The sequence below is a fragment of the Talpa europaea genome (genome assembly GCF_964194135.1).
Source record: "Talpa europaea genome assembly, chromosome: 5".
Lineage (NCBI taxonomy): Eukaryota > Metazoa > Chordata > Mammalia > Eulipotyphla > Talpidae > Talpa > Talpa europaea.
In genome coordinates, this window is record NC_140071.1 from 136,960,309 (window position 1) to 136,984,340 (window position 24,032).

At 44.9% G+C, this 24,032-nt stretch overlaps 1 protein-coding gene across 1 annotated transcript; it reads right to left on the reverse strand.

The window, feature by feature from the left end:
• Positions 1 to 21,037: 21,037 nt before the first annotated feature.
• Positions 21,038 to 21,331, reverse strand: LOC311170855 (ubiquinol-cytochrome c reductase complex assembly factor 6-like; the record flags this gene model as incomplete). The annotated part of the gene is made up of 1 exon (XM_084233324.1): positions 21,038 to 21,331. The coding sequence occupies one exon, from the start codon at positions 21,329 to 21,331 to the stop codon at positions 21,128 to 21,130; it is 204 nt and encodes a 67-aa protein (XP_084089450.1). The 3' UTR covers positions 21,038 to 21,127.
• Between the last annotated feature and the right edge of the window lie 2,701 nt (positions 21,332 to 24,032).

Consider the following 24,032-nt stretch of genomic DNA (forward strand, 5'->3'; position numbering starts at 1 on the left):
TGTGGCATATACCAAGGTGTGTACAATGCATTGGTTTTAACAGGACCTGTATCAACATATAAAGAAAAAGTCAACATATAAGGAAATACGAGTCATTTGCTAAATTCCCTACTCAATATTTTCTGAGTGGAGGAACCAAAATCTTAACTGAAGTTCTCAAAATTCACTTAGCATAGCCTCAATGGTATTGCATCATAAATGCTATTTTCTTGAAGCACTGCATTGGAACACCTATCTTTTCCCAAAGAGGTTCTAGGTCATAGGCCTTGATGTTTTCCCCACACCACGAAGGGATCATCGGGGGAAAGTTGTAGACATTGGAAATATTCATTTTAAAGTGATCCAAATTAGCTTTCGAGTGTTATTACCCTTTCAAAATACAGCCTCCAACCTCAGGATTCACGACCCACTTATTTTTTAAGAATTATTTATTTATGCAAGCACTGGGGTACAGGCCAGAGGCGTGGGAGGGTGAGAGAATTCACCAGAGACAGAGCAGGGAGCAGAACAGGCAGAAGAACCGAAGTACACTGCTGAGGGGAGCAGCAAGCGAGACAGGAGAGGTCTGCGCGCCATGTGGAAATCTCCCTAGCCGGCCGGGAATCGAACAGGCGCTGCAGAGGCTGCCGACGACTTCACAGTGCTGCGCTCAACCCGCTGCGCCACAGGGGAGGCCCACGACCCATATTTTCAAGGCTGTTGGAGATAATCTCCAACACCCTGACAAAGATACAGGAAAGACTCTGACAGCTCTGACTCTGTACAGACAACTTGCCAGGGTTCCCCTCCCAGGCACATTTTCAGTCTCTGCTCTGGCAGAAGGATTGAGTGAGGGCCTCCCCGGTGGCACAGCGGTTGAGCGCTGGGTTGCGAAGCTGCCCGCAGCCTCTGCAGTACCGGTTCAATCCCTGGCTGCTCCCCAGCCACCTGAGGAGGGTCCCGCATGGCGCACAGACCCCTCCTGCCGCCCGCTGCTCCCCTCAGCAGTGTACTTCGGTCCTTCTGCCTGCTCTGCTCCCCGCTCTGGCTCTGGTGAATTCTCTCACCCTCCCACATTTCTGACTGTACACAATGCTTGTATAAATAAATAAATAAATATTAAAAAAAAAAAAAAAGGAAGGACTGAGTGAGGAGACTGGGCAGGTTAGGAAGAGGCGCTCTTTGGAGTGAGGAACGGAGTCCAAATCAAAAGCCACATGCCTTGGGATTTACCTTCGGGGAAGCTAGATTTTCTCCCAACAGAGCCAGTTTCCCTGTGCGTGCAGTGGCCAGTGAACACTTTTGTGCTTATGAACGGCCTCAGCCTCTAGCTTCCCTGTTTCTCCTCCCCCTTGTCCCGGTCTTGAAACCCTTCCTGGGGCACATCTGGACCATGCTGCTTGCTTCTAAAAGGTCCACGAGCTTCTCTGGTTGTTAAATATTTTCACTATCTTCCCTGCTCTCAACCTTCTGAGTCACAGTCTGTACAATGGGGTGATAATGCTTAACCTCAGGTATTGTTATGGTGATTTAAAGAAAATACAGAGCCAGCCCAACACTTAGTAAATGCTCTACACATGCTAAATGCCCTTACTCTGCTCAGCAGAGGAGTCAGGTTTAAATAAAAGAACTCTCTTCTCCACCACTTCCAATAAGTGTTTCCAAGCCCAGGACACAAATGACACCCCCTACATGCATGCTCCCAGGTCCTTGCCACCACTATTTAGTAGCCAAAAGATCCGAAGTCTCTGTTAATACAGCCCTTGGTATTAGGCGAACGTGGTGATGTCCTTGAACACACAGAATTCCATGTTACCCAAGTCACCTTCCCTGGTGCTTCTCACCCAAACTCCCATTCATGAACTGTCAGATCAATATTATAGCCTGTTTTAGTTGATTAGGGCCTGAGGGAGCAGCCCCAGTTCCACCCTGGACAGATGAGGGCAGCCAGGCTGCTGAGTCCTGGGAAAAGTCAACTCCTCATTCCTCTTCCACACACATACAGAGAGAAAAGAACCATTTTTGCCCAGTTTTGCAGTTTCCTGATGTCCCCCAGTCATCTGGGCCCAAAAGCGTCTGACACAGATGTTTTTCAATCAGCCTGTTTAAATTGCATAATATTCTGCTTTGTCTTGCAGGGAAAATAAAATGCATAGTTCATTGTAAAAGGACGTCCCTTCATTGGCATAATGAAGGCTTCTGTCCAACTGTTAGGCTCCTCCTAACTGGCGGAAAGAGTATCACCCCAATCTGTACTTTTGTTTTTGTTTCTTCAATGGAAAAGGAAAAAAAAAAGCATAAATAGAAGTTTAAAAAAAGCCACTTACTTATATCACAATCCCTAAATAGTCCTTCCCAAACTCTAAAGTAGAATTTGGGGTTTCTTTACATGTGTTAAAACACTATATAGGGCCTCCCTGGTGGCGCAGCGGTTGAGCGCTGGGTTGCGAAGCTGCCCGCAGCCTCTGCAGCACCGGTTCGATCCCCGGCTGCTCCCCGGCCACAGGAGGAGGGTCCCACATGGCGCGCAGACCTCTCCTGGTACCTGCTGCTCCCCTCAGCAGTGTACTTCGGTCCTTCTGCCTGCTCTGCTCCCCGCTCTGTGAATTCTCTCACCCTCCCGCTCTTCTGACTGTACCCAGTGCTGGCATAAATAAATAAAACAAAATAAATCTTTAAAAAAAAAAAAAACAACACTATATAGTCTGAGGGAGGACCTCCCACCCCCTGCCATGGGAGGTGGGGTGGTGGAGGCTCCCTCACTGGGTTAGAAGGACTTGAAACTTGTTTTTAGGAAACGTGGTTTAACTTTTATCCATTAAAAATATTGTTTAAACTCTGTGATATGTAAAATTGTTTCCCCCACCAAAGTAATCTATTCAAATCCATTCCCCAGTAGCCGTGAATATAATCTTATCTGAAATCGACCTTTGCAGATGTAACCAAGATGAGGTCCTGCTGGATTATGGTGACTCAAACCCTACGACTGCAGTCCCCAAGAGAAGGCCAGGGAGAGATAAAGAGATTTGCAGAGGCCAGAATCCCAACAGGAAGCCCAGGTGAGGGTGGAGGCACAGAATGCACGATGCTCCCCAGCCAAGATGGCGCAAGCACCCGAAGCTAGCTGAAGCCAGGGAGGGCTCCCTCGGAGCCTCAACACCACCAGCCACCCTGCTGACACCTTGATTCTAGCCTGCAGAACTGTGACAGAATAGATTTCTCTTGGTTAAGTCACAGAGTTTGTGGTGATTTGTTATGATAGCCCTAGAAATTTAATAAAGACCTCAATTCCTGCAATTGCACAAAGAAAACAGAGGGTCAGGCTGCCTGCTACTCCGTGGAAAGAAGATGGCGTGATCAAGCCTCCTAAACGACTGGAAGGGAAAACTGCCTCTCCTCTGAGCCCTTGCTGAGGCGCAAGCGACTCTGCACTGGGACTCTGGTCCTGCATGTCTGCCCTCACTCCCCAAATCTGCATCTTGCTCCCTGCAGCAGTCCTTCTGGATTTTCCCCAGCACATGTGGCTCTTCAAGCTACAAGACAAGGAGGAGCCATCTTGGTAGACTGAGCATGAGCCTTGCTCACCTGCCGCTTAATCTCCTCTCTCAAGGACACAGGGAGATCTCCCTGAACCTCATTGCAATCTCTGGCAGTAAAGTCAACAGTTGGAGAAGTCTCCATAAAGTGATTTATGTTCAAATCTTGGCATCTCCCCATGGACAGATTAGATCCAGAACATGCAGTATTTGCACACAGGTCTAAGAGGAAATGCTGCGTCTACAATGAAATGAAAGGAGTTCAAGGAGTGATGTGCAGTAGAGCAAGCAGAGGACACTTACATAGCAGACGATCCCACAAAGTAAAATAGTTATAAAAACCAGAGGACATTCATAAAGAAAATGAAGTCTTGGGTCTCCCCGGTGGTGCAGTGGGTTGAGCGCAGTGCTGTGAAGCTGTCTGTAGCCTCTGCAGTGCCGGTTTGATCCCCACCAGCCTCGGAGCAACCCACATGGCAAGTAGACCTCTCCTGTCTCGCCCACTGCTCCCCTCAGCAGTGTACTTCAGTCTCTCTGCCTATTCTGTTCCCCACTCTTTCTTTGGTGAATCTTCTCACCCCCTGCATCTCTGGCCTGTACCCCAGCTCTTGTATAAAAATAAATAAATCTTTAAAAAAAAAAGTGAAGTCTCTGAGGTTAAGGGGGTGGGAGGAATCCATCAATGGGATGTAAGGACAGTATTGCGAAAACTTACTGAAAATAATTAACAATTTTAGTAAAATTCTGGCATCTTCAGTTCCTCAATAAAATTTAGTTGCTTTCATTTCCCCTTCCCAAGAGACAAGCATACTCTGAATCAAAAAGCACAAGAAGACAAGTCCAGAGAAACCCAGCAAAGCGAAGAGTAGATCAAGAATCCCTGGAACTGGGCCAGGATTTCTGCTAAATCGATAAAGTCTATCCTTACCCACACTCTATGAAGTAGATATCCTTGTCACCAAGTTTTTTAGAAAGAACCTAAAACTTAGATCAGGTTTTCTCAACCTCAGCATTATTGATATGTGGGGCCAGATGATTCTTTAGAGTGTCCCCCTCCTGTGCACTGTAGGATAGTAGGCAGCCACCCTTGCCTCTACCCACTAGATGTTACTCTCTATCCCAGTTAGACAACAAAATATGCCTCTAGCCTGGGAGGGGAAATGGTGAACTACCCTAGTTGAGAATCACTTTTTTTTAAGATTATTTATACAAGAACTGGGGTACAGGCCAGATGTGCAGGAGGCTGAGAGGATTCACAGAGACAGAGTGGGGAACAGAACAGGCAGAAGGACTGAAATGCTCTGCTGAGGGGAGCAGCAGGCGAGACAGGAGAGGTCTGCTGTGCCTTGTGGGTATCTCACTGGCCAGCCAGGATCAAACCCACACTGCAGAGGCTGCAGACAGCTTCACAGCGCTGCGCGCAACCAACTGCACCACCAGGGAGGCCCCAAGAATCACTGTTTTCAAGAGTTGCAGTTTCACAAAGCCAGTGAAACCTGGGGTTTCAAGACTTAGGTGGGAATTATTGGCCAGTAGTGATAGAGAAGGTATTTTTTTTTTTTTAATTTTTTTTTTTTTTTTTAATAGAGGCATGCTTTATTTATTTGTTTTGCTGGTTTGTTTGCTTGTTTTGTTTATACATGCACTGGGTACAGTCAGAAGTGCGGGAGGGAGGGTGAGAGAATTCACCAGAGCCAGAGCGGGGAGCAGAGCAGGCAGAAGGACCGAAGTACACTGCTGAGGGGAGCAGCGGGCGGCAGGAGAGGTCTGCGCGCCATGTGGGACCCTCCTCCGTTGGCCGGGGAGCAGCCGGGGATTGAACCGGCGCCGCAGAGGCCGCGCGCAGTTTCGCAACCCAGCGCTCAACCGCTGCGCCACCGGGGAGGCCCGATAGAGAAGGTATTTATCTTAAGACAGAGTCAACTATATTTTCCCTGTTGCCCCAGTAATGCCAACTTTTAATGAGAGCATAAAGTAGGGCTCTTTATACTCAAACCACATCACTGCTGAGGTAAGGATAGAGGGCTTGAAACAGGAAGAATCCTCACAGGTGCCTGGTTAGGTAGTAGAAGATACACTGATCTCTCCTTCCACAATAATTATATTTTCATATGATCTCAAAGTCAACTGCAATAAAGCCATTTATGTTCAGCCTCCCTTGCAGCTAGATGTATTTATCTAACTCAGATCTGGTCAATGGATGTGAGTGCGTTGATCAGCATCTTCTGGGACATGAGCTTAAAAGGAGGACTTGTGCTTCCTGGTCATCTCTTCTCCATTCTAATGCTTGGCAGATGGACACAGAGTGAGACCATGAAGACAAGGACAGGGTGCTAGAAATGCAGGACAATGAGAAAGAAGCTTCTTGGACCCTGACAACTCTGCAGAGAAAAACTAAGTGGCCACCTTGAACTTTTCATGAGCTGCCATGATTCTTGAAGCCACTTTTTGTTGGGCCTCAGCAATGACTGTGTCTCTCTATAAGGTGAGGATGCCTGCAGGACTATAATTAGACCTTTTGACAGTTGTGTTTAAAAAGCCCACACCTGAACCCAAGCAACTACTCAGTGATGGAATCCCAGCCAGCAGCGAAAAAGTATAGTATGTGGGATATTATGTGGGAAAGAGGCCTTCCCACTGTCTAAATCATAATATACGAGGAATAGTGATTGGCAATATTTACTAAATGGTTACCATATGTACCAGGAATTGTAAATGTTTCATATAAACTAATTTATTTAATCCATATCAAAACTCCCTGAAATACTATAATTACAATCCCTCATTTTATAACAAAAGAAACTGAAGCATAAAAAGATCAAGTCATTTGACTAAAGGCATACAACTTGTAAACAGACGGTAGAAATTTGAACTTGGCCAGCTTAATGCCAAAACCTATGCTTTCACAGACTTTTCCAAATGCAACTCAGCAGTTTGTATATCCAACCTCGATGTATAAGGATTTAATGATTTCCATTATCTCCCCAGACCTGTAGCCTCATGGATTTCTCAGCTAAAGGGTTGTCTTTAATATGTTTTAGCTCATTATTTGTTGCAACCTCTGTGATTATTAGAAATAGGTGACTCAACAGCCTTAAATATATGATATTTATAACAAAATGCCAAGCAGAGTAAATATTTCCCTTTGGGGAAAATGCTCTGGTCCAATAACATAGGTGGTGAAACAAATTTTTAAAGATGTTCTTGCCAGCAAGTTTTCCTGGGTAACTACAAATACTATCCTTTAAGCAGCAGAAATTAAAAAAAAAAAAAAAACTTATGAGGAAAGAGGAGGTAAATAAAAACTTCTCCCTATTCCTCCTACTAAATACAGCTACAAACTCTGAGGTTATGTAAAAAAATATGTAGAAGATTATAAAATATGTAGAAGATTATAAAATGTGGCGAGAAGGAGGGGGCACAGCTAGAAACTCCGGAACCCCTGGAACAGCATGGGGTGAATTCCTAGATTTAAATCTAAAGAAAGGCACCCAGGTCTTGTATGCTAAAAACTACAAGATGCTGATGAGAAAGGAAAAAAAAAAAAAACATAAGCCAAAATAAATGGTTTATTTGTTATCTCATAGGTTGGAATGCAACATAATAAATATAACATTTTCTGCTAAGTTGATAGACATTTAATGCAATCGCTATCAGATCCCTGACAAGAATGGTTTCATCTTGGGCCTCCCTCATGGCAGTGGGTTGAGTGTGGGGCTGCCTTCAGCCTCTGCAGCGCAGGTTCGATTCCCGGCCAGCTGGAGAGATACCCGCGTGCTGTCGCGGACCTCTCCTGTCTCTGCCGCTGCTTCCCTCAGAGGTGTTTTTGGTCCGTCTGCCTGTTCTGCTCCCCGCTCTGTTCCTGGTGAATTCTCTCACCCTCCTGTGCTTCTGGCCTGTACCCCATTTCTTGTATAAATGGATAAATCTTTTTAAAAAAAGAAAGAAATGGTTTCATCTTATTAAAATTTACTCTAAAATTTATATGAAATGGCAAAGGAACTAATAGAATAGTTAAAACCCAGTTTGCAAAAGAATCAAGATGGAGGAATCAGTCACCCTGTTTCAAAATGTCTGAGACAGTGACAGGGACGAATGACGACCATCGGTGAAGGGATTCACAAGCTCAGCAGAACTGATTAAAAATCAGGAAATAGGCCCAAAAAAATAGCCCTAATTGATTCTGGATAAAAATACAAAAACAATTCCAAGGAGGAAATGTAGCCTTTTCACAAGTGGTGGGGAGAAATTTCACTCTTCACGTAAGTATTAATTACAAGTGGACCACAAATATAAACATAGTCCCTAAAGTTTTAGGACAATCTTTAGGATCTAGGGTTAGACAAAAGGTTCCTAAACTTGGCTCCAAAAGCATGCACCATAAAGGGGGAAAATTGATAATGTGGATATTATTAGCAATTCAAACCTGCTCTGCAAAGACTCTTTTAAAAGATAAAAATATGCTATAGACTCAAAGAAAAAAAATGCAAATCACATAGCTAATAAAGGACTACTATCCAGAATATACAAAAACTTCTTCAAACTCAAGACTAAAAAATTAGGCAATCCAATTGGAACATGGGCAAAGGAAACATTTCATTCAGGAGGATAGACAGAGAGGAAATAAGCACATGAAAAGATGTGGAGTATTATTAGTCATCAGGGAAATGCAATTTAAAGCCACAAAGAGATATCACCACACACTTATCAAAATGACTAAAATTAAAAATAGTTACAAAGGCCAGTGAGGATGTGGGGAAACTGGATGGTTCATACCAGGCTTATAAAAATTTTAAAAGGGACAATCTCTCTGGAAAAAAAATTGCCAGTTAAAAATAAATAAATAAATTGCAACTCCAGAATTGCAACCCTGGGCATTTATTCAGAGTAATACAAATGTGGGTTAACACAAAACCACAGACATTTATAGCAGACTTATTCCTGATTGCCAAAAATTGGAAACAGCTCAGATGCCTTTCAATAGATGGTTAAACAAATTGTGTTTTATCTATGCCATCAAATACTACTCAGCAATAAAAAGGAATAAGTGACTGATATACAGGACAACATGAATGAATTGCCAGGGAACAATAGTCAACGAAATATGTCAATTCCAAAAGGCTACATGCATTGGATCCATTTACATAATATTCTCAAAATGACAAAATTATAGAAATGGTTAAGGAGGGAGTAGAATGAAACAGAAATTGGGGTGGCTCTAAAAAGGAGGGATCTGTAATAATGGGTTGTGTCTTGATTTTATTAATGTCCTGCTTGTGAGGTCTCCGTGGTGGCACAAGGGGTTAAGCGTCAGCACTATGAAGCTACCCACAGCCACTGCAGCAGGAGTTCGATCTCCAGCCAGGGAGCTGACCCACATGGCATAGCAGACCTCTTCTGACTTGCCCGCTGCTCACCTCAGCAGTGTATTTCAGTCAATCCAACTGTTCTTTTTTTAAAAGAGTTATTTATTTATTTATACATGAATTGGGGTACAGGCCAGATGCGCGGGAGGGTAAGAGGATTCACCAGAGACAGAGCGGGGAACAGAACAGGCAGACTAATGAAATACTCGGCTGAGGGGAGCAGCAGGCATGACAGGAGAGGTCTGCAACGCCATGTGGGACCCTCGCCGGCTGGCAGGGATCGAACAGGCGCTGCAGAGGCTGCGGACAGCTTCACAGCGTGGCGCCCAACCGCCTGTGCCAACAATGGAGGCCTCAATCCACCTGTTCTTTTCCCCATTCTGTCTCTGGTAAATCCTTTCACCCCACACCTCTGGCCTGTACCCCAGTTCTTGTATGCATAAATAAATAAATGTTTAAAAATATATATCCTATTTGTGATATTTATGATCAAGATTTTTTTTTTTGCAATTTGCAGGATATAACTGTGAGTAGACACTGAGTAAACAGCACAAAGAATCTCTTTATATGACTTCTTGCAACTGCATGTGCATCTATAATTATCTCAAAATAAAAATTTCACTAAAAATAAAACTTGTCTGTGAATCCTTCATATGTATTTGCTTTCTTTCTTAATATATTGATTCTATTTTAATCTTTTTTGATGACCCAATGTCTCCTTACAACTGCCTTACTTTTTCTTTTCCATAGCACTTAGTGCTTCTAGCATGCTTCATGATTATAGCTTACTGTCTGTCTTCCCCAATCAGAATGAAAACACGCCAGGGCAGGATCTTTAACTGTATTGCTCAATGATGCATTTCAAACACCTAGAATGTACTTGGCACATAGTAGGTGCCCCGTAAATAGTTATTGGACACATCAAGGAATTGTTAAGATCAGTGTATTCATCAGGGTTCTCCAAAGGAACAGAATAAATAGGATGTGTGTGTGTGCATGTGTGTGCGCACGTGTGTGTGTGTGTGTATAAAGGAAGAGAGAGAGAGAGAATTTTAAGGAATTGGCTCACACAATTATAGCAGCCAGCAAGTCCAAACTCTGCAGGGCAGGCTGACAGCCTGGACAGGGAAGAGCTGATATTGCCACTCAAATACAAGGCTTTCTGCAGCAGAGACCCCACTTGCCTGGGAGAACTTGGTCTTTTGTATTATGGAGGCAATTTGCTTTAGTCAAATCCACCAATTTCAATGTCAGCTCCAACCCAAACATCCTAGCAGAGACTCTAGAAAAATATTTGGCCATGTCCATGGGTACTATGTTCCCTTGAAATCGACAATAAAATGAACCATCAGAATCAGTACTAGGCTCAAATAAAGTGAGTCCTCAGAGCCTGGGGCAGGGGTAGGGGGTTAATTCATTCCTGCACTTCATAAGTTATTTTGAAGCAGTTTTATTTTTATTGTGAGCAGTTTCTCTCCATTTTCTCACAAGCCAGTAACTACTCTGTCTTGCATCCGTGCCTCTGACAACCTCTAGATGCTCTGTAACCTGCTGTTTGAGTCTATGTCTTGGAAGATGAGTTAGCTCAGTTTCTTATGTCAACACAAAGAAAAGAAGCAAGCAGGTTCTCAGGGAGGTCTAAAGATGCTCACCTGCAAACAAGTGCAAGAGATCCCAGATAGACTTGACTTGGAGCTCAGACGCCATTTTCCTTCTACCCTGGATCTCAGCCATGAGCTAAAAATATAGAGATAATTTCCAAGTTGCCCGTTTAGAACCAGGTCAGGATGTACATGATGTCCAGGCTCCAAATGAGTTCTAGTTTTGATTCCAACAAAAGTAGACCTTGAGACAAGGACGTAGGAAAAGACTTTATCTGGGAGATGACCCCAGGAAACTGAGGCAGGGAAGGACGAAAAATCAGTAAAAGGTACATTCAAGAGTGGATGGATAACCACTTCTGGCAACTGGCACTCAACCTCATGGGCCCTTCTGAAGAACACTACAGTCCACCCCTCCGTATCTTCCCACTGCGGGAGTCAGGGGGCAGACAACCTGGGGCCATTTTCCACTGTCTTCATGTCCCACTGATTTCCTTCTTCTGGGTTGTCTCTGACTGATGGAGAACAAGCTACTGAGAGGCAGAGAAAGTCTTCATTGGAGAAGATGTGGGCACAGCTGTTGGAGCTGGATGCTGTTGGCACACTGGCAAGTCTCCTGGGGCTGTTGGCTAGCTCAGGTGGGGCCAGGCTTCACATGAGAGTCACCCGCAGAGCCCACTCCGCAGAGACTGCCGGCCAGAAACTATTCAGGATGCCAAGAGACAAAATTAGTCTTCCCATTTTTTTTTTTTAGGAAAGAGATTCTAATTAGGTATCATCCACTTCGCCCATTGTGTTGCCTTCTGAATTTCTAAGGTCCATCATCTTATATTTAGGTTTCCTACGAAAATCAGAAAGGCTATGGGAAGCTTCTGCTTAATCGCATTTTAGCGGAGTTAATCAGGACTGTTGGCAGCTGTGTGGCTAACAAGCCATGTAGGGCCAGTCAACTCCCTGGCGCTTCCTCAAACAAGTTTGTAAAAACCACCTCTAGCTTTAATACATATGGAGAAGGACTTGCAGATTGGGGATAGTTTGACAAGAGCAAAATTAACATAAACAGAGATGGAAATGTAACACTTGGCAGGGTGAGGGAAGAAAATCTGCCCAGTGGGCTTTCTAAGGCGCTGGATTCTTGGTGGAGGGAGGGACGTGAGTGCTGACCCGGTGTCTACTAGGGGCCGGCATGGTGTTGGGGTACAGCGTTATCTCCAACCTCCCGACAGCCTCTGCAGGAAGACCTGCTGTTCCACTTAACAGATGAGAAAACCAAGGCTCCCGAAGCCATTTGCCCAAGGTCTCAGAGCAAGGCCAAGTCCGAGTCACCTGGTGCCCCGTCCAACTCCAGCTCCAGCTGGTTTCACTCTTTGGAAGATTTCAGGGTCCTCTTCTGATCCCCAGTGGTCTGAAAATTTGCTCTAATATAAACTGGTAACAGGTCTCTTATTATTGTTCTTTTCATTGGGACCTTTGAAATCTGGGAAGTTTTTTACATTCTTTTCAGAGTCCCTTCTGTCCTTTATCTCTAGCCCCTCTTTCTGGAAAATGCCTCCGCTCTTACCACATCTTTGTTTCTGTTCTACTTTCTGGGAGATTGTTTTGACTTTGCTTAATTATTTATTGAATTTTTTTTAACATTTTGAAGATTATATTTTTATTTTCAGGAGTTTTCTATTTTAAATTTCCTAACTATGCCTTCAAAATTCTGTCATGAATATAATATCACATCTTGCCTTCCTAAGGAATTATTATGAATTGTTGTGGCATTGTAAATTTCCTTCTGTTTACTGAATTTCCTCTGATTCCGCCAAGTTTCTTCTTCATGATGGCTTGATGGCCTCTTTTTCATATGAGATGCTTTCTGCAGATGCTGGATGATCTGTCCTTGTCTGGAAGTGAGGCATTCAGATGCTGCCTGGACCTGCGTGCACAGACAAGACTCACCAAGCAATGGGCTTCACCCTATTAACGGGTCCTGCATTTGGCCATGACACCAGACCCCTTCCCCAACTGTCAGTATCTGCAGATTGCTTTTTCTTGAGCTTGCGGCTTTCTACCCACAGAATCCTCCAGCCTTCCATGGGGTAGTAAGCTTGCCTGCTGCATTCTCAGCACAGTTAGAGAGAACAACACAGTAGACTATATAGACTCCCACAAAGTTCTCCCTCTCCCCCTTTTTAATAGCATTCCTGATAGCACAGGGGACTATGGTGATGGTGCACAGTGCATTGGTGGAGGAAATTCTATCCAGACTACACCTGGGGGGTGAGGGGGAAGCAAACATTGTTTAAAAATGAACAATGATGTAAAACATATATAAATAAATTTTTAGAAATTAAAAGAATTTAAAAACAAAAAAATAGCGCTCCTATTAGTGAGAATGAGGGGCACCCTGAGACCCCCAAACCTTCACGTTCCCCAGAGGTGGGGAAGGGAGACTGAAGGCCCTTGTAGAGAATCACTGGTCCTTTCAAATGAACCTAGTCACACCCTAGAAGCAATTAATGGAACCATAAATTACAATTCCACAAAGGAATGAATGCCCCCCCAAAAAAAGGACACTATCAATACAATTTCTGTACTGGCAAGAGGCAGCTCTCCTGCCTGCCTGTGACTATGCAGGTGCCTCTTTTTCTTTCTCCTTTTCCTAATAAACCTGTCCTTTTAAAATGTAACCTTCACCTATGTCTGCCTGTGTCTGTGCAAACGCCTTATCTCCTGGGGAAACTCACCATGTGCCGCTAAAGCTGACAGGGGATTCTGGGGAAACTTTTCTCAGAGGGAACTCAAGGACCCAGCTCACTGAACCCCACACCATTCCAAAACGACATCATCGAATCTGCTTGTCAGCTTTTAAAATGTATTCTTTGCTCCCATCTGCCTTAGAAGCTTCGCACTTTATTTGGGATACTGTGGTTTCATGCTTTTTGTCCTTTTGCGATCGCTTCCATTAGATTTGGGGAAGAAATGATGCAAATACAGGTCTATAATGTATTGCATTAGGTTTGAAACTTGCACAGGTTTCACCTCTGTGTGTTCGCAGATACGGTGTCTACAGTTATTATCCCCTTCCTTGGACACAAACATAGTTGCCCATTTTTTCCGCCACCACTAACAGCAACACAATCTTGAATCTGTTTATGCATGAAGTTCTTTCTACCTTTGAGGTTATTATTATTAAGAGAGGTTTGTGGAAATACAGTTAATGGCAAATTTCAAAGGGGCTTCACAATTCTTTTGCCAAATAGTTTTAATCCAGGAGCAGACATACAAACAGAGCGTGAAAGCATCTGCCTTCCTCCAAGCCCGCTGGCAGGAGCCTTGCAAGTCGTCCCTCTTATTTCAAATCAAGGCCTTGTTAGAATAGGGAGGCTTTCTTTGTATCTTTGAAAACAAGACTTCTCTCCCTGGGAAGAATCAAAGCTGAATCCTGAAGGGGAACAGCAGGAAGAATTTCAGGAGCAGCCAGGGTGCCTTGAGGGAGTGTTATGAAATCAACAATGTACAGAAACAAACGCTATTTTGGAAAGAGACTGAGCGGTGGGCTAGTTTGACATCATTTCTTTATTTCCTAATCACAGATAAAAGGCTAATTCGTGAGCTGTCTTTCAGGGCTGCAGACACTCCTTGAAGAAATATGGATCCAGATTTTGAAGCCAGAGAAACTAAACATGTAACAGGGTAATCCCCAGGGAGAAGGGAAGGTCCTGGTTCCCTGTCCCACCCTGAGGAAGGGTGGAGCTGTCAGGGCAGAGACCCTAGGAGGGGCCTGGGTGAGGGAAGGAAGGGAAATCTGGAAGGAGACCTGGAGGAAGCCACAGAGCAGAGAGACACACGGAGAAGCTGCGCTTGCTTCAGGCCTTGGCTCCTGCCAGAACTTGGGGGACATGGAAGGAGACATTTGAAACAGATACAAGTGGGAAACTCATCGGGAAGTTGACAATGGCAGCCTTTATCTGGATTTTGATTTTGTTCCTTTCCTTCCAGACGTGCCTGGCGCCTTCTGACCCTTCTGAGTCTTTGCTAGAAGGTGCCTGACTTGTGGCACACTTTCGGGTCACAGGGGTTCTGCTTTGGGCCAACCCTGTCTAGCTGGGCATTTACCCACGAGGTGATGGATCACTTTGGGTGTTTAATTGGAAACTGTTTTAATATATTACTCTCTTCTCTTTATTGCACACTAAAGTTGTATTGAAGTTCCTTTCTCTTGAAGGTTTTAAACATTAGAGTATATTTTGTCTTGATGCAGCAGATGGCAGAACCCACTTGGAGCATGCAGGTTTGGGGGTCCCAAGGTACCCCTGACTCTACCTATAACAAAAACACTGAACCACAAGTACCAGGGAGCCATAGAAGCCGCTGGGCAGAGCAGCAAGATGATGGACTTGGGAGCCAATGAGGTTTAGATGTGGGACAATTTGACCACCTGCCTCCTGGATCTTGGGGTTCTCAGTGGGAACACTGATCCTCTGTGTGGGGCTGTTCGGAGGCAGAAGAGAGAGAGTGGCCATGAAGTCTTCTTGCTGGGGATTTCAGCTTGAAGCTGAATGGCCATCTAACCCTCTCCTGTCCCTCTTCAAGGAGGCGTGCTTAGATTTGCAAAATAAAAGTCCAAATCACCATGGATTGTCCTTTTACACCTGAGCTTGGAAAATTATTATCATTGCTGCAATGAATTCTTTTTAAATTTTTTTTAAAATTTCTGACTATGAGCTAATATCTTTTTTTAGTTCAAAATGCTGTTTTTATTATAGACAGAAGACCTGCTCATTATGTGGGGAAAAAAAAAAAAGACTGGCATTTTTGGACTGTTTAAGGTAAAGGATGAAAGTCCGACTTTCCTAGTCCTTCCTATAGAGGCAGCCACCATTAATGATTAGGTGTTCATCTCACAAGGTTGTTGTTTTTTTAATATGTACATTTGGAACTGCATGCACAAATACACATTTTAATATATATATTTTATTACATAGTTTTTAGCCCACTTCATATCACACTGACTGTTTCTAACCCACTTTAGTCATCAGCCTCGTAACACAAGTGTATCGATCTGCTCCTGTCTTAAGGGTTTGTGGCTTCTTTCACCCCATTTGCTCTGGCTACCCTGACGCTTTACCTCTTTTTAAACAAATGACAGTGCCTCTGATTTTAGAGAGTGTCCATGCATTATCAGCTATCAATGAGTTCATGCTTTTTGTTGTGTTGGTTTTGACATATCAATAAGGTACCGCAGAACGGCAACTGGTGTGTCCTCTCAACAGCCCCTGCAGCCCTGATGCTGATCTGCCCAGGGAGTTCTTAAAAGCTACAATTGAGAGGCTTACCTGGGATGAGACCTTAAAACAGCCTGTTAAATTTCTAGGGAGTTATTTTAAAAGTAAACTGTAAATCTACTTCGGCAGAGAAGACAGGATGTTGTCAGGAAGCTTCCGGCAGACTCCTCGCCACACGCAGCACTAGGAAAACCTGCAATATGGGTAACACTGCTAAATACTTGGCTGCAGAGATGACAGTAACTGTCCAAGACCAGAGCATGGCAACATGTTTTGGGTACCCTGGGGTTAACAGAGCTGGGTATGAAGGAAAATATTCATAAAGACAATTTACATGAGCAGTAAAAGACACTGAATAACTCCTGGCATAAGATTTATAGGACTAATTCTGGGCTGAGGTTTAATATTATTCCAACTGCTTTTCCTGGCCGTGGTCTGCTTAAGAGCGAATAGAACATTTTGCAAAATTCAGAAATATAGGTATACATTTCATTTCTAGGGTGCTGTCTCTTATATAGAGACTTCATATCCAAAACTATGCAGACAATAGAAAATCAGGATGATTTGACTCCTGAAAGTAGTAAGTAAAGAGCGCACCCCCTACCCACAGCTTCCATCATCCTCTTGGTGTGCAAATTCCTGGAAAAGGTTTTTGTGAATCTTTCTCAACCAACCTAGAGCATCACATGTAGATTCCTGTATTCAGGCTTAAGGGTTGTGTGTGTGTGTGTGTGGTGTATGTGTGTGCATGAGAGAGAGAGAGTGCACAGTGGGGGCATGTGTATGTGTATATGAGAGAGAGTTCACAGTGGAGAGAGGAAGAAAAGGGGGAGAGAGGGAGACAGAGGGGACTAAGGGAGACAGAGAGGAGGGAAGGGGATAGGTAGAAGAAAGAAGTAAAAATGAAAAGGAAGAAATAATTATCCAATAACCAGAAATGTCTGCTGATACCTTCCCTTCAAGACTCGTGACATCTTGATAAGATTGGAACCTTTATTTTATGACCCATAAAAACCCCAAAGCTTTCTACCAATGTCTTTTGTTTTCTAAAAATGGGGAACAATTACATTCTCGTGGTTTTCTCTGCCTCTGAAGTCCTGTTGCTGCCGGCTCCACGTCTTAATCCGGAGGTGAAATTCAAGCCCTTCCTCAATTTCAACAAGAGTAATGACAGCAACAACACAGCCCCCACAAGATGTCTGTGAGTGTGCGTGCCTTGCACGTTCTATTGACCGTTTGGAGGGGAGCCAGGGGGAGATGGAGAATGGGTTCATAGCATGGAAAAACAAACAATTTCCAGAATATTAGAACAACTGTTTGTAAAATATCCTTCCGCCATGCAGCGGCGTGGAATTTTCACGGCTTCCTCTCCCACCTCTGAGGGCCCATGCTCTCTCTTCTTTTTCTCCCTTCTCACTCTGCTTCCCGCATTTCAAGTTTTGAATTCCACCCTCAACGCTGAGCACAGGGATCCTGAGCTCCCCCATCCCTGACTTCCAAAAGCCACCCCAGGCAACTCTCACAATTCCAAACCCATCATGGCTTATACAGCCCTGGCTTCCCTGGGGGACGGCTGCCCCAGAAAAATATTATATTCATTCCAGTCAAGTGAGAGGTCTGACCTGTCTGGCTGGCATCCAGTCTCGGCAAAACACCGAGAGACAGTCCAGCATAGAAGCCGGCGGGCACACTGCTCGCTCCGCCTCTCAGTTTCTCTGTCACTCATGCTTCTTACTCTACCCTGCTCCTCAGTGCAATGTACCAGCCTCCTCATTCGCTCCTATTAGCCATTATTTCTAGAACCTGACACCCCTTCCTGATCCCAGGCAATCCAGCCTAGTCCCAGCATCACACATAAACACATTTCAGCTGCGAAAAGCAACACGGTCTCATTCCAACATGCACTGAAGAACTCTAAAGATAATCAGATTCACAGTCTATTTTCATGCTTCTCAAAAGAATTTTCCATTTCTTTTTCTCCTGTTAGTCTCACCACCCCTGAATGATCTCTGTGTCTGAAACCACCAGCACCAGTTCTCTGTTGTAACACTTTATTTTCCCGCCCCAGGTGTCTTCTTTCTAGCCATTTCTCTGTCTCTGTAACACAAAATCCCAGCAATTCAGCAGGCAACAAGAACGCATCCCCAAAAGTAGGGAAGGGAAGAATTAGGGCGTTTGCACGTTTTCCCACTGGGTTTCTGCTTGTAGCCTCTTTATCTCTTAGTCTCAAAGATTTGGCCTCTTCTCTTGGTCCCAGATTGTCAAGAAGCTTCTGGCGGACTCCTCACCACATGCAACACAAAATTCCATTAAACTCAGGCTCAAATGATTTGCCAAATAAAATTCATCTTTTATTTTCTGAATTGAGAGAACACCAGTCATTCAGAAATACAATGTCCCCTCTTGCAGTGCAAGCAGAGTGCAGTAGGGAGCAGAGGAAGAAAGTAAGCTGCTCAATTAAACTTATTCCACCACTGATGGCCCGCAGGCTAGAGTGGGGGACCTTCCCTAAGTGCTCCTTGACCAGGACTTCCAAACAACTGTGAACTGCTCTGGTGGGTGTGTCCGGTTCCTGGGGCAGACCAGACATTAGAAGCTTGCTGTAGAATCTGCGTGGCCCTAGGACTGTCAAGTGATGAAAGAGGCAAACAAAAAGGCAGAGTCAACTCAAGACAAGTGAGCTGAGTCTTTACACTCCTGTGCTGCTCAGCCTCAAGAGGTGGAAGGAATTCAAAGGGTTTGGAGTGGAGAGCCTGCATGCCCTGATGCATGGCCAAGACGTCCCTATGAGAGCAGAGCTGGGATTTGAACCCATCTAGACTAGCTGCAGCCCCCTCCCCACTATTACCTTTATCTTTCAAGAATAGTATGGGGTGAGGCAAAGTGGCAGGTTACAAATTCAACAACCGAAAACCTGTTGCATTTTTATATACAGTGAACAAGAAGAAAAGAAAGTTAAGAATTCCATTCACAATCACTTCAAGAAGAATCAGGGCCTCCCCGGTGGCGCAGCGGTTGAGCGCTGGGCTGCGAAGCTGCCTGAAGCCTCTGCAGCGCTGCAGCGCTGGTTCGAGTCCCGGCTTCCGGTCGAGGGTCCCACATGGCGCGCAGACCTCTCTTGCCGCCCACTGCTCCCCTCAGCAGTGTACTTCGTCGGTCTGCCTGTTTCCCTCTCTGGCTCTGGTGAATGCTCTCACCCTCCCGCACTTCTGACTGTACTCAGTGCTTGTATAAATAAATAGATAAATAAATAAATAAATCTTAAAAAAAAAAAAGAAGAATCAGATACCTAGGAATTAATTAACTTAACCATGTTGGTGAAGGACTTATACAATGAAAACCACAAGGAGCTATTAAAGGATTTGGATCATGAATAAAGAGATAAAAAGACATTCCATGCTCACGGATGGAGACAATCAACACAGTGAAAATGGCTATTTTGCCAAAAGCTATAAGTCAATTCAATGCAATCCCTATCAAAATACCTTAAGTATTCATCAACAAAATTTAAAAATATTAAAACATATATGGAGCCATAAAAGGCCTCAAATGTCAAAAGGAATCCTAAGGAAAAAGGAGAGAAATGGAGGCATCACATTACCGGGCTTTAACCTCTACCACAAGGGATGAGGGAGGATAAAGAACTAACAGCGACAGCACCACACCTGTCTGCAGCCACGCCACCAGCACCTGCTTAACCTGTTATTCTGAGCTCATTTTAAAAAGAAAGAAGTTGAATTAATTGAATCCCACAAAACTAAAGAGCTATGGAGGGAAAAAAAAGAGCCCTAATTTATTTATGCAGATTATACGTCTCTGCATCTGCTCACACAGAGCCCGCAGACATAAGCGTTTATTCAAATAGGCTCACATTTTCGAGTTGTTACAATACCTGCAACTCACAAGATGAGCATAATTATCCTATTTTTACAAACTCTAATATGATTTCAATTGATGTCAGTAAGTTTTGATTGAATTTGCTGCTGATTAGAGTTGATCGTCTCTTCGAACAACAAGAAATTATGTCTCATTCAGTTCGTTAGCAAGACTAGTGTTCGGTTTATGAGCCATAGCACCGATGGCAATTATCAAGGAGAATGGATTTCTAATGTGGACATATTAATTATGTAGATAGAGGAAAATTAAAATATTTTGCCCTGCCAATTATTATTATGAAAAATAAACAAGCCATAGACCGTGGAGGAGAAAGTTCAGTTTACGCTGCCAGCTCGTTTTCCCTCCTCCAGGGAGACTATAGACCCCAACAATGTGATGGCACAGACATGAAACAGAGAGGGGCCCTAGTGGTCCAGCTTGGGAGAGAAAATCCCAAAGGAATCTGAAGGTGATCCTCCACAGAGTTAGGGGAGGGAGAAGAGAGACACAGGAAGCAGAAATTAAGATGTCCGTCTCATCTGGAAGCTGGGAAGATTGTGACATGATCAGATGTCACATGGGAAAACTCATCCAGTCACGAGCACCTACTATGTGTTGGACACTGGGGTTAAAGTACTGACTCATGGCCGCCCGCATGAGCCTGCAGCTTAAAGGGAAAGTTAGGTGTTCCCCAGGAAAATACCTAAATGCCTACTTAAATCTAAATGCTATGAGAAGGGAGGAATCACAGCTATAAGAAGGACTGAGAGTCTGAAGCGGGATTTGCTAGATGCCTCTATGAGCCAAGGGCATCCTGTTGTATTTGTGTGTCTTGGTTCACCTTCTGCAACAATTCTGTCCATGGTGTGTGTAAGGAGTGACTATGACTTAGGACTAACCAGCTAAGCCAGGTATAGTGGCCCCCACGTCTAGCAAACCACACAAAGCAAGATAGTTTATGGGGGCTGTAACCTTGACCCTCCAGGCCAGGGTCAGGAAGCCGGAGGGTCTTTCACATCATGAATGAATGCATTATTCTGGAGAATGAAGAGCTTCTTTTTTTTTTTTAAATATTTCAATTTTATTCTGCTTAGTACAAATACTTTCCAATATTTAGAGAAATATTAGCTTCATACAATAAGTATTCCTTGTCAACATCACTTATCACTTATACTTTCCATTTCCCTTATAGTCAAGCTTATTCAGAGGAAAAAAAAACAGAATTATAAGGCAGGAAATATCTCAAATACTCTTATCTCATAAGATAGTCAAGATTAAGTATCTACAAACCACATTCAAGAAGTTGAAAACATGAGCTGTGGCAGTTTTCAAGAAACGCTGGTCAAACCTTAATTAGAGCTCCATTAACATCTACCGAGCACCTGCTCTTGCAATGGTGCTTACAGACAAGCAGTTTAACTCTATTTTAAAATACCTAAATATTAAAGACTTATAATACTATTCAAAATTCTTGCCAGAGCAGTATTTTGAGTTTTCTACTGCTGGGAAATTTGAGGTTCATGTTGTCTTTCTTTCAGTCCCAAAAGCTCCGTTTTGAGTTCTCCAGGCTTTGGTGGAATTTCAGGTATTGTCAGGTGGGGCTGGTAGTACCTGTGCACCACTTGGGCCCCGGCGCACATGGCCAGGAGGCTGGCGGCGACCGTTTTCAGGTAGGTGGGCCAGGGCACGCCCGCAGGCATGGTCGGCGGCTGGACGGGGAGGGAGGGCGGCCAGGTAGATGGTTCCCAGCGCACGACGGACTCGAACTGGCAACAGGCCACCCACCTCCATGGGTTTTGAGTGTGGAGGGGCAGGAGCTTCAGAACTCCGAGACGGCTTCCGGGCAGCCGTCCAGGTGTGCCCGGGAGGAGACAAACGCTGAGCAAAGGCGGCCGGCAGCCGGCCCCTGAAGAGCTTCTTTTTAACCAGGGTTACATTTTTGAGCCAAGCACAACAACAATGAAGAACAGAGACGATGCCTGCCGGGAATGCTGGTGCAGCCCCCACCTCACAGGCTGCACCTTCATCAGGATTGAGAATGCCCAAGTTCAGTGCTTCAGAGGACCCAGAATTGAGTCCTCCTGGATTCATATAAGGCCAATATCAGCGGGACCCAGGATCAGGTAGCAGAGCACACAACACGGAGGCACTCTCCGCACCCACGGGTTCAGCTCTGTGACAGGGAGAGAGTGGCCAGGTCAAGCAGGGACCCCAGCCCCACTTCTTCTGCAGAGTCACTCCTCCCAGCCCGCCCCAGTCAGAGCTAATTAGCTATCACGCTTAGAATGACTTATTGTGTGTCAGGCGCTGGCCTAAGCAGTGGGGATGATAATGGGGGACATTGGGGTGACATTGTGAGAACAATGAACGTTATTTACATATAAACACCCAGAGACACATGTACATATGTATATGGGAAGCGCTCACATGTATTACATCTTTTTTTTCATTTCATTTATTCTATTCATTTCATTTCATTTATTCATACATTCCCCGTGATACCCACACTATTATCCTCATTTTCATCCTTAGTGAATCCCATTATTCCAATAATAATATTATTGGTATTGTGGCATTGGGAGAACAAATAAATATTACAGACATGTACACAGTGTTTAGTCCTTACACATATATGTGTATTTGTATATATGCATGTTATTACATCACATGCGTATGTTATAATATGATAAAACATTATTATTATTGTCGTTTTCAGGTAAGAGATTAGACACAAAGAGTTAGAAAACTTGTCCCAGATGGTGCAGCTACAAAGCGGCTCCAGCGTCCCGCTCCTGTCTCCGACACACCACGCCACAGGGCAGGCCCGATGCAGTGTTAGATCAGAGGGTAGATCCCCAGTGTGAGCTGCCCTAGTAATTACACCCCAGCCACGGTCACTCACGAGTCCAGATCATGTGGGTAACACCCAAGTTTGGGCCAACAGAATCCATCCGGAGAGCTTTTGCCTCTCTGGAAACCAGGCTGAGAGGCCCGTGTAGCAAAGGGAGAGAATAAAGCCCGGAAGCAGGGAGAAGGCGCAGCAGGAGGGAGAAGGAGCAACTCTCAGAGGAGCTCAGGTCCTCCCTTCGGTTCCCGAGGAGCCTGATTTGTCCTTCTGTCCCGAGGCCTGGATTGCAGCTCTTCCTGTGGCTCGGGTTCACATCCCTGGTAACCGCACCTCGCAGGCCCCGGAAGGGGTGACTGGGAGTCAGCAGAGGTCCCCTCCAGCCCTCAGCCTGGCGAGGTGCAGCGTGCCCAAAGCCACATTAATTAAGTCTAAACGCTTTTGTCCCCGAGGAACTTCAAGTACAGTGATTAAAATTCCTAGGGCTCATTTGACAGCTTCAGAACATTTGGATGTAATCCAAACTCAGTGAATTCTAGCCTTTGGGGTGTGCCTCCAACAGCACCCCAGGAAGGCAGAGCAGAGCCGGTCCCAGTATTTCTCACCAGCTGTCCCTGATTTTCAGTGGCACTTTGTCCTTTGGACCTTTGTCCACTAGGTACCGACTCATTTTACTCATTGCTCTGGCATTCCCATCACAGGAGGCAAGATGGGCTACGTAGGTCAGAAATCAAGGCGTGTGATTTTCTGCATTTGGTCAGCGTGTGGCTTTTCCCTGCAGGTGGTCTTCACCTAAACTATATCTTAATGCCATTATAGCTCATTCATTCAATTCCTACTAAATTCAGGTGCTGTGCCCAGTGCTGGGGCATGAAGATGAGTCAGCCCCTCGGTGGTCGTCAAGGTGAATGGGCCATCTGCGGGCAGCTCAAGCACAGTGCGCAGCACCGCTGATGGCTGACACGGCCTCTGCTGCCTCTTCCTCCTTAACAGAGCTGCTTTGTTCAATCACCTGCCAGCTGCCATCCATGGGCCCTAGGAGACTGGGCCTCACTGGGGTTTGAGCGGTAGCCCGGGCCTGAACACGCAGCACATGGCCTTCCCAGCTGGTGGATGGATGCAGAAGTAGGCACAGGGCCTCAGAGAGGTCACTGAGATGAGAAGGGATCTGCTGTCTCTTTAGGGTCACTGGAGGCAAAGGGGCCATTCTAGTGGCCATGTGTCCAACTTGAAGAAGCCAGAGGCAAGAAGACAGCAGGCAAAAAAGAATCAGAAAAACTCAGCAGAAGCCGCCAATGGGCCAGATCAGCCTCCACCTCCCCAGTGACACAGGTCTTGGTATTTCCTCACCATGTAAGCCAGTTTGAACTGGTCTCCTTGTAGACAAATGAATGGAAACTTAGCAGCAATGGGACTATACACAGAGAGTGTGGAAGGAAGGCTGAAGTGGGGGTACCAGCAGATCCCCACGGGAGCAGGGGTTGTGCGAGCAAGTCAGAGGGTGCTTCTTGGGAAGAGATCCCCAGTAGAACTTTAAAGGATGAGAAGGAGCCAAT